Genomic DNA, 10,837 nt, shown 5'->3' on the forward strand with positions numbered 1-10,837 from the left:
ATCACATAAAATCTTGAATTCTGAAAATTGTCTGAGCTTATCATTAGCGATACTAAAAATTGTAGCAAATAGGTTAGTTCCATGTGGGATTAGACTTCGGACTCTTGAACCGGATTATTTTTGCAGTGACGGCTTAGTCGTTTTTATAAGGCATAGTTGGGCGTGACCAACGATCATCATTGTTACTTTCGTCTAAAGATCTTCTTGGTTCAACTGTTGATGGTGCACCACTTCCTAAATCTGGTGCTTGAAAAAAAGAGAGGAAAAATACAGTCAATAAACAAATAACTAAAATTTTAACTAGCTAGCTGAAGCAGGAGAACTCCCAAAGTGTTGAAAGAGTTCTGCAACTATACATGTGAAAAAAGACTTAGGACTTAAAATCCTTCTAGTCTTGGGTTTTTTATTACACTCAATATGCTTATTAGAACAATTGCAATATTCTCAAGTGCAGACCCTATTGAGGATTCAAAATCTTTTGAATTATCCACCTGCTTTGAGTAGTTGGAACAATGATACAAATTTCTGTAACTCCTCTTTTTCTCCCTCTACAGAAATATATATACACAAAAGCCATATATATATATATCTTCCCTCTCCATTTCTATGGATTTAGCACCAGAATCCCTCTCCATTTCTATGGATTTATTTCTTCAGGTACTGTATTGACCCTAACATGCATGCTGAGCAGTCCTCAAAAAACTGTGTAGTGATATAAAAGCATATTTGGAATTATATTTCAGAAAATAAGCATCATTAGAGATTATCGTAAATGCTTAAAAAGGAATCAACTAATCAAATTTAATTTCTAACAGCCTATTAAAAATTAAAACAAGGAGAGAAACCACTTTATGTCAAAAAAGAACCATAAGAAAAGCAAACAACTAAAATTTTAATGTAGCAAGAGAACTTATACATGTGGAGGAGTGAAAAATAAGTGAGCAAACTCCTCAGGGATATTCCCTATGTTCCTTTCGTATAAGCTAATTAGTGCATTTAATTTTGATTTCACATCTGTTATCTCTTGCTGTCACTGTGGAGTTGGAGCGGTAGTGCTAGATGAACCCACATAACCACGACGGTATCTCGCTGATGTCTGTTTGAATGCTACAGTTGGAGCTACACCCATGCCTAAACCTCGAACACGGCCGGGGTGCTCGGGACCGAATACTATGCAAAGTGCATCATTTGGTGAAGGTTCATCAAGACTTTCTGTTCTTTGACTTCGAATTTCTTCAATTCTTTCCTACAAAATTTGAAGAAGCATAAATTAAGCAATAGATCAAATGACTGGTATATTTGAAAGACAGGTAATGAAAACATGTTATGGTCTATTTTAGAAGATGGTCAGATGGAACAACGCAAGGGAAAGAAAAAGAAATAGTTGTGAAAACTTCATTCTATATTGAAACCAAACACAACTGAGAATATAAAGGAAAAACAAGAAAATAAGCTGCAATATTCAGCTACTACTTGTTGCCTAGTAGCACAAGACATTATCCCTTTTCTTTCTTGGTTGTCTTCTGTATACACATTGTCATAATATTTTTTTTCTGCAATATTAGCCATTGCAACATTGTAAAGGTTACTGTAAAGGGAGGCAACAGATCAAGTACGAGTCTGCGGGTTCGGCAGAGATCAGTTTTGAGGTTCCCAAACTCAACAAGCACAGTCATTATACTGCTCGGGCAGTCATAGTTCTTTCTTTCCAAAATTTTACAATTGTTGCCTCTTTTTATCGATTATTCTAGCAACAACACTCCCATTTTAAGTATTATAAGGAAACTTGATGAAAAGACTGGATACAACTAGTACCATTCTGAAAATAAAAGAGATAATCACAACAGAAGACACCAAAAATGTTACTTACCCCAATCACCCTAGCCTCATCAGTTACATAACTTCCATCTTTCCTTTTATGAGTCTCAGTCCACATTTTCCCTCGATCAAAAGCTTTTCCCATTGCCTTCTGAAATTTTTAAAATGAATAATGTTAGTAATTAATTAAGAATATATATCTTATCTAAGTAAATCGATTAAACTACCATCACAACCCTTCTTCTAGCAAAACTCATGGCACCACAAGTATGAGGAAATTGGTTTTGTTGAATCTGTCCATTCTTCTTGCAACGCGCCTACAAATTAAATAGGTGAAATTATATTACATAAGACCAAAATAAGCAGAAACAGAAGCTACTATGATATAAATAAAAATTTAAGTTCAATGATTGAATTTATTCATCGTCAAGATCGAAAGAACATGAACAAGCAACCTTAAAAAAGAGCAGACAACAGATTATTGTCTTTTCACATTATTAGATTTGTGCAGACAAAAGAGCTCCAACTTTGGCAAATGTCCGACTCACATGACAGGAAAGAGTAAACATTGTTGCTTCTGATTAAAAGTGTTTAACAGCTTTCCAAGGACAATTAACAGAGCATGGTTAGATAAAATAGAAGAAGAAGAAGAAGTAGCAGTAGCAGAAGAACAAAAAGCAGAAGCAACAGTAGCATAAGAAGCGGGAGAAGCAGTAGCAGGAGAAGCAGCAGAAACAGAAGAAGCAGAAGTAGCAGTATCGGAAGAACAAAAAGTATAAGCAACAGTAGCACAGATGAAGAAAAAGCAGAAGCAGCATGCAGTAGTAGAGGAAAGTACCTTTATCACCTATTTCAAGCTATAAGTAACATACATTGCCCATTGGTCCATCGGTATGCCATCCAGAGCGTTCTTGATGATATCTTATTTACTTAATAATGGATCTTCAACCTCCTTTCATAGTTTAAGCATGTACTCCTTCCACTTTTTGTTAAGGGAACTGTTAAGCCATGCTTTTGCCTTTTGTTGATTAATCCTTAAGAAAAACCGAGGCTTCACAAATATAAAGTAACTTAAATTACTGCAGTTTTACATATACATCTAAAAGATATAAACTAAACAAAATAATTTAGATGGCATTACCATTATTATATCATTAAAAATACGGTCCATAAAATATTTGGGCATGGATGATCATTTCACAAACCCAATAGGAAAGTACATAGAATTTGTTGCAAGCTTCCCTAAAACTCCTGCAATTAGGCCAGCCGATTTCTCAATTGCTGCATGATATTCATTAAATTCTACAATTATACGCAATCCTTTATCCATGTTATGGACATCCTTAACCTTCAACCTAATTCTTTTTATTACTTGTTATTCATATAAAACAAAATAACTTGAAATTTATATGTACCTATAACATCGACAAACCAATGAGGCTCTTCATCAGTAGTAGTACGTCTAATTCGTCGTGAAGAGATTACATCAGATGATGAATATGGAACGGCAGGCTGAGAAGATACTCCATCAGATGATGAAGATGGAACAACATGCTGCGAAGAGACTCCATCATATGATGAAGATGGAACAACGTGCTGCGAAGATACTCCATCAACTGAAATAACAGGACGTGTAGGTTGTGTAGGCAGTGTAGGATGTAAAGAGACTCGATAAGATGTTGAAGATGAAGCTTGAGCCTGTGATGACTACCCCGGAACAAGTGAAGATCTCTCTTTGACTGATTCGAATTGATTTTTAACCCTATTTTGCTTCGACATCTCTACATACATAAAAGTATATAAAGCAAAAGAAGAAAACCTTGATACCAAACCAGTTTAAACTTCAGCACAAAAATAACTTAAGCTTAATTAATGAAAGAAAGTAACTAGATGCAAGAACATAAAGCAATTCAAGAATATAAAAGGACATAGCTATAATCTAAACTAATTTGAAATGAAAATATATCAAGATGCTTCCTTCTAAAATATGAAAATGGCTAGCAATGACTCTTCAAATATGTTCATTTTCGCCAATCTCATTTTCAATATCGCGATCACTTAATATTTAATTAGTTTCATCCTCCCTACACAAAAGCAGATCATTAACATCCCCAAAGTGTTGATCTAAGTATTGCAGTAGGAATGACTCATTCTCAGAAAATTCTTTATCTCATTCTCCTCCCATATCATATAAGTCTCTTTGTTTCAAGTGAACAACAGTACTCCAACCTTTATTCACCACATCGTCCACATAATATACCATTTGAGCTTGTGAAGCTTCAATGTATGGATCATGCTCTTCACGATCACCAGTATGAATCAATCGTGAAACATTAACGGAAGAAAATCCCCATGCATCCGTTCTGAACTCCCTATCCCTAGTTGTGTTAGCCAATTTACACTTGAATAGTGTAACCCGAAATCGACCATAGTAGTTAAGTTCAATGATGTCTTCTAATTTGCCATAATATGGCAAATCCACTTGCCTCAAATTTCTATCAGCACCACTAGCAATACAAGATGTGGACGAAGTAAATAATACTCCACTGTTTTGAGTTTTCAATCCATTCTCTCACCCTAAAGTCCGAAATTTGAACCCGTTGATATTAAATTATGTAAACCTTCTAGCATGTGGTGCTGGACCATCTGCTAAAAAATTTTAGATCATCTGATACAATATTCGAAATATCTGGGTTCACAATCTGAAATAAGAGTTAAAATAATATGTTAGGCATAGTTTTAAATTTGTAAAATTCTAATACATTTGTAACAAACCTTTCGGGGAAACCAATCAATGAAGTCTTTATTAACTATCTTCTCAATCTCCGTACTGGTAGGCTTTCGACCCTTCCAACGCCTTCGTACATGATCTTTAAATTAACTACATGAAATGTTGATACAAATATTAATCATTATATATGTTCTACATATTTAATATAGGTATTATATTTAGATTTGCATTAAATACTCACTCAATGAACGACATGACTTGTGGACAATTTAGTACCACATATCGATGTGCTTGACGTTTCACCATAGGTGACAACTCAAATGTTTCTGATGCTACTCCTTTAACAATTGGTGGAAAAATGCTAGATGAATTCGTCGATCCTCTATCATCCGGATAATCATCAACACGATGGGGCCTATTAATCCTTGTCTCAATCCCTTCAAAATACTGAGAACAGAAAGTAAGAGCCCCTTCAGCTAGGTATCCTTCAGCTATGGAACCTTCTGGTTGTGACATGTTCCGCACATAGGACTTAAAATGTCCCAAATACCTAAACAAAAGATCAACAGTTAGTTAATGGTTAAAATTTAACATCTTTGTCTTAAAGAATAAACTCCAATTAAGCAATAAGAAATCTTTTACTTCTCCACAGGATAAATCCATCGACACTATTGCGGTCCCCCAAGTTCTTCTTCACCAGCTAGATGACAAGTTAAATGAACCATGACGGTAAAGAACGCTAGAGAAAATAATATTTTCAAGTGATTCATAGTGAGAAACTGTCGAGATTGGAGCCTATCAAAGTCTACTGGACTTAAGCCTTTTGGCACAGAGTTGTCGAAAGAACGAACTCAACTCTATTAACACTGTAGTCACTTTGTGAGGTAAAATATTTTGTATGGCAATTGATAACAAGTGCTGCATAAGAATGTGAAAATCATGACTCTTCATATTAACGTGCTTCCGTTGTTTCAAGTCGATACATCTCGAAATGTTGCTCGCATATCCATCAAGCATTTTGACATTCTTTAAGGTCTGCAAAAATATATCTTTCTTCAATCCACCTTTATTTGTATTTAAAATAGTAAACAAATATGGACGATAGCTTCCATTCTCATCTGCCCAAAGTTCCTTCCTTACACCCATTTCTCTAAGATCCTTCCTAGCTTTAATATTGTCTTTTAATTTTTTAGAATCATTGAGTAAAGTGTATATCACATTCTCACACACTTTCTTCTTAATGTGCATAAGGTCTAGATTATGACGTAACAAGTCCGTTTCCCAGTAAGGAAGATAAAAAAAATATGCTCCTCTTTCTCCACTGCCTCGATCTATCTTCATTAACAGTTTGTCTTCGAGTTACCTTTATCATTCAAATCAGGTATTTTTCCAAAATTGACATTAATGCCCTCCACTTGTTTCATGATGTCTGACCCTGATAATGCAATTGGTGGCTCCCGTGTTCGATTTTCCTATTAAAACAAACACATTGCAATCTAAACCGATGGCCGCTTTCAAGAAAAATGACGATGAACAATAAAACACCATTTTCTACTATGCTTCAATCTGTAAGAGTCTGTATCAAAGTTACACGTGGGGAAAGCAAATTGAGTGTATGTGTTCCATCCAGATAAGGTACCAAGTCCAGAAAAATCACTAATTGTCCATATCAATGATGCACACATTTTAAATATTTCATTCTTTGAAGAATCTAATATCTGCACTCCGTCGTACCATAATTCCCTCAACTCTTAGATGAGAGGTTATAACTACACTTTTATGTCATTGCCTGACATTTATTTTCTTGGAATGATCATTGAGAGTATGCATGAAGTTTGCTTCATGCACTCCCAAGGAGGACGAATGTATGGAATAAGTACCGCTGGCCAGATACTATTGTTAGTTTCCAAAAGGATTGAAACCGTCACTAGCTAGGCTTAGCCATATATTTCGAGGATCTGCAGCAAATTCAGGATGACACAAGTCAAAAGTTTTCCAAGCCTGAGAATCCCTGTGATGCCTCATCAATCCATCTTGGCAACCCTCTAAAGAATGCCATCTCATAGACTCGACAGTTTTATAACACATGAACAATCTTTGCAACCTTAGTTTTAGTGAAAAGTAACGCAATATCTTTGCAGGCTGCTTCTTCTTATTATCCTTCCACCTAGATGTCTTGCATCTTTTGAATTCTTGCAATTCTTCATCTTCGCCAAAATATAACATACAATCATTTGAGCGGGCATGTATCTTGGTATAATTAAGACCAAGTTTGTTGATGGTTTTCCTGGCCTCATAAAAAGAACTAGGAATCTTGGCATCTTCAAAGACATCTTTTAACAATTCTAATATCATACTCATCACTTTGTTAGCCATTCGATAAAAAAACTTTATATGATACAATTTGATTAGAAAGGACAATTTGGAATACTTCGTACACCCTTCGTATAATAGTTGATTGACATCTTCGACCAATTCATAGAACTTTGTATAATCTTCATTATGCCCCTTAATTTTCTTCTCTATTTATATGATTAGAAGAAATACCAAGCTCGTTGACATTGTTCTTGGTGAACCCAAACACATCATTAATCATAATTTCCATTGGATCTTGGGGTTGTAAAGTATCTTCTATGACATGGGTGCTCTGAGAAGTCTATTGCACGGTTGCATTTGATTCTTCACCATGCCAATACCAAAATTTGTAGTTTTTTGGAAAAGGTTTGAGAATCAGGTGCTCTTCAACTACATCGCTTCTTTGTCACTTGTTAAAACCACATTTTGGACAAGGGCACTTAATTACGAGCCCATCAATTGACCCGTGCTCAAAAGCAAAATCCAAGAATTGTCTTACACCATCTGCATATTCAGGTGTGTTTCGTGGTTTGCTAATCCAAGATTTATCAATTGGCATGTCTAGAAAGGAAGACATAAGATAACATCACAATATCAAAACGAAAAGTTAGTTAAAAAGCTTATATGTGAAAAACATAACCTGTGAAATAACATCATTTCATAAGATAACAAAAAATAGTTTTTGTGTGTGAATAAGAGTAAAAAATAATGCCCTAAGAGTAAAAAATAAGCTCCATCACCAGACTATTTTCAGATTTGGTCTGCAAATTAAGATAATGCCCTAAGTGCAAGATGAAGCCAGTATAAAGATCAAGGGAACATTCGCATGAAAGTTATTATTTTCTTTCTTTTTATTTCATCATGTGAAGAAAAATAGAAGTTCTAGACACTCAGGCTGCACTCTTTACTCCAGCTAGTATGTTCAGCTTTGACCTTTTGTTTCATATCAATATTGTATAGTCTTTTCAAATAATTCTTAGTATCAATTTCCTATATGAGAGCACCAATGCTTACTGGTACTAGCAGCAAGCAGTGAATCAAGACAAATAGTATTTTATTTCTAATTGAGAACTAAGATACTACAGTAAATAGTGCAAATATGTTGATAAAGTAGGCTATAATTCTTAGATGGAACCTATGAGAAACCTTTTAAGGCTGAAACTTAACATCTGATCTTGATTTGATTAACAAGTTAAAGAAATTACCTAATGAGAAGCCTCTAAATGATATAAAAGTACAGATAGAAAATTTTTACTTCTTCCATTATAATTAGGACATAACTATCAGAAGCTCGACATGTAGAAGCCTGCAATAATTAGTGAATATTTGCACTTAATCTGAACTAAGTTCTTCTCTCAAAAGTTTTGTTTATACATGTCAAAGTGTTAGCTTACTACTTTAGATGCTTTGCGAACTTACTATAAAAAATAAAATGTCCAATCATACATGACTTAACTTCACTCCTACTCAAAAACTTACTAAAACATAAGTCTACCAAAAACTTATTTCATGTCCTCATCATTCTAGTGCACTTTAATTAAGCTTTCTTAAACTAATTTACACCAATAAGAGGTCACTCAACACTAAGAAATAATCAATTTACCTTTAAAAAAATAAATCTGCTCAAAAGAAAAGAAAAAATTAAACTGAAACGAATTATACCTACCAAATGTCTAACTGTTGACGTCGATCCCAATAGCTTCACTAGCAGTTTTTGATCCCTCGGCTACCTATCAAGCCCATATATAATATTTAGGTTAATATTAGCAAGAACAACAACTTAAAATATCAAAATTAAGTGTAGGCAATCGAAATACCAGACAAAGCAGCAAAAATTTAAAGAAATACCAAATTAATTGAACAGAAAAATAACAAAAAATGGACTCAAAAATAAAATAAGCACTGAAACCATTAGATTAGTAATGTTTTCTAATAACAAGAATACTAGCTCTGTTGTCCTTTTTTCTACTAATAGATTACTATTTTGGATGTTATATATTCAATTGACTGAATGAATCATAGATTATCGGACCGACGGAAAAATAAAATTAGAACAGAATTGGGAAAAATCGCTACACTTCCAAACATGCATGAACTCTAATAAAGAGAAAAGAACTTTTGGTACTAAATATGCATCATTACCTGAAGATTATTGAAGCTGCTAAACGAATTTCATGTACTTTTTCGGATTTGAATCTCGATTCTTCTAGCTGGAGAAACACTACTAAAAATCAGGTTTTAGTGACAGACAAATTCTGTAGCTAAATAGAAAAATTCCTCGCTAATCTCATTTAGCGACGGATTAGCGATGGATTATCAAGAAATTCTACTAGCTACGAGCGTTTTAGCGACAGATTAGCGACGACGTTTGTCGCTAATTTCAGTTTTTTTTGTTGTGAAACAGATTGGGTGAAATAGAAGAATCTTAGGTTAGAAAATAGAACGAAAGGGGGGGGGGGGGGGGAATTGGGGGTAAATAGAACAAATAGGGGGACGTAATTGGGGGAAAGAGAAACAAGAGATCTATTGAGGGGGGAATTCCAGACTTGACAAATTCTGGAGGGAGTCTCAAATTTTGAGGGGGAAATACTAAAACCTATTGAGGAAAAATAATTAAAATGTTTTGATTACAACATTAATGCGGTTCTAACCTCCGCAATATGAAATAACCACCATTATAAAATAACTTTAAATCGGTGGCTTCTAAAATGCCGTTTTATATGAGATTTTGTGGCGGGTGTTTGGAACCACCGTAATATAATCGCCACAATAATTCCGATATTTTGTAATGAAAAGTCCTGAAAATGGTATTTTTTCGTGTATTTAAGCCACCCCTCAATAATTCCCAGACGAAACTACCCCTTTTCAGCGGAATTGAGAAGTCACTCTAACCTTTTTGGGCTACCGCGCCGCATGCCAGGCCGCCCCATGCGGCGCGCTTGTGGAAATTTCCATAACACTTTGCAAAATACAATCTGGCCACAATTTGCACTAGCGCGCCGCACAGTGCGTCGCATTAGTGCAACTTTCTCAGAGTACAGATTTTGCTTCAATTTTGACATCTAGACTTTGTCCTCGACCCTGAACATGATCCCGACTTGGTCCCTAGGGTGTTTACTCAGACTTCAAAGCTACAAATCACTCGAATTAGCTCCATAATATCGACATCACTCGGAATCACTCCTACAATGCATAAAACACACAATAAATGCAACACACTAGCGATTAAAGCTCAAAATACAATCTGGACACAATTTGCACTAGTGAGTCGCACAGTGAGTCGCATTAGTGCAACATTCTCAGAGTACAAATGTTGCTTCAATTTTGACACCTAGACTTGGTCCTTGATCTCCGAACATAATCCCGGCTTAATCCCTGGGGATTTTACTCAGACTTCAAAGCTATAAATCACTCGAATTAGCTCTATAACATTGACATCACTCGGAATCACTCCTACAAGGCATAAAACACACAATAAGTGCAAAACACTAGCGATTAAAGGTCAAAATCAATTAAAGTACAGTAAATTAGAGTGAAATAAGCGACTAAAATATGTAATTATAGCCTACCATCACTCATCGCTTGATCAAATCGAGGTAAGAATAGTAATCTTAAGTTGGGACTGGCACAATCATATTATTACATATTTGCAGGACGACACACTCCTAGATGATAAAAAATAAGGCAAGAAACTTAGAATGCAAGCGGCCAGGTACAATATCATCCACAACGACCTATATAAGAGGACTTATGGAGGCCCTTTGGCAAAATGCCTAGGCCCAAACCAGACATGGCGCATCCTTGAGGAGGTCCACGAGGGCCATCCTGGAGCTCATTCCGAAAATCGGCTCTGGCCAGATGCCTCATATGGGCAAGCTACTACTGGCCCATCATGAAAAAGGAGGCCATAGACTTCGTGAAAAAATATGAGCG

General features: G+C 35.4%; 1 protein-coding gene across 9 annotated transcripts; it reads right to left on the reverse strand.

The window, feature by feature from the left end:
• Nucleotides 1-848: 848 nt before the first annotated feature.
• On the reverse strand, nt 849-9,533 carry LOC104115935 (uncharacterized). 9 transcript variants are annotated; one of them, XR_011412399.1, is made up of 12 exons: nt 9,047-9,530; nt 8,571-8,634; nt 5,192-7,437; nt 4,791-5,099; nt 4,594-4,699; nt 4,395-4,520; nt 3,234-3,599; nt 2,960-3,069; nt 2,657-2,869; nt 2,046-2,135; nt 1,871-1,969; nt 849-1,246 (listed from the first exon to the last, which is right to left on the reverse strand). XR_011412399.1 is itself a non-coding variant. In XM_070188676.1 (11 exons), the coding sequence occupies exons 9-11, from the start codon at nt 2,073-2,075 to the stop codon at nt 1,031-1,033; spliced, it is 336 nt and encodes a 111-aa protein (XP_070044777.1). In that variant the 5' UTR covers nt 2,076-2,135; nt 2,657-2,869; nt 2,960-3,069; nt 3,234-4,520; nt 4,594-4,699; nt 4,791-5,099; nt 5,192-7,437; nt 8,571-8,634; nt 9,047-9,343; the 3' UTR covers nt 849-1,030. The 9 variants fall into 9 exon arrangements, 4 of the variants coding, with proteins under 4 accessions (XP_070044777.1, XP_070044774.1, XP_070044776.1 ...); XR_004512022.2 differs by having other exon boundaries at nt 2,960-3,099; nt 3,234-4,520; nt 9,047-9,533; XR_690722.4 differs by having other exon boundaries at nt 3,234-4,520; nt 8,567-8,634; nt 9,047-9,532.
• Between the last annotated feature and the right edge of the window lie 1,304 nt (nt 9,534-10,837).

Source organism: Nicotiana tomentosiformis, chromosome 11 (assembly GCF_000390325.3).
Source record: "Nicotiana tomentosiformis chromosome 11, ASM39032v3, whole genome shotgun sequence".
NCBI classification, from domain to species: Eukaryota; Viridiplantae; Streptophyta; class Magnoliopsida; order Solanales; family Solanaceae; genus Nicotiana; species Nicotiana tomentosiformis.

Bases quoted from the DNA above. Each gene is read 5' to 3' on its own strand.
- LOC104115935 (XM_070188675.1), bottom strand. From the start codon at position 2,075: ATGAGTTTTGCTAGAAGAAGGGTTGTGATG. The intron at 1,970-2,045 runs GTAGTTTAATCG...TAAAAATTTCAG, and splicing joins CTAGAAGAAGGGTTGTGATG to AAGGCAATGGGAAAAGCTTT. The intron at 1,247-1,870 runs GTAAGTAACATT...CAAATTTTGTAG, and splicing joins ATGAGGCTAGGGTGATTGGG to GAAAGAATTGAAGAAATTCG.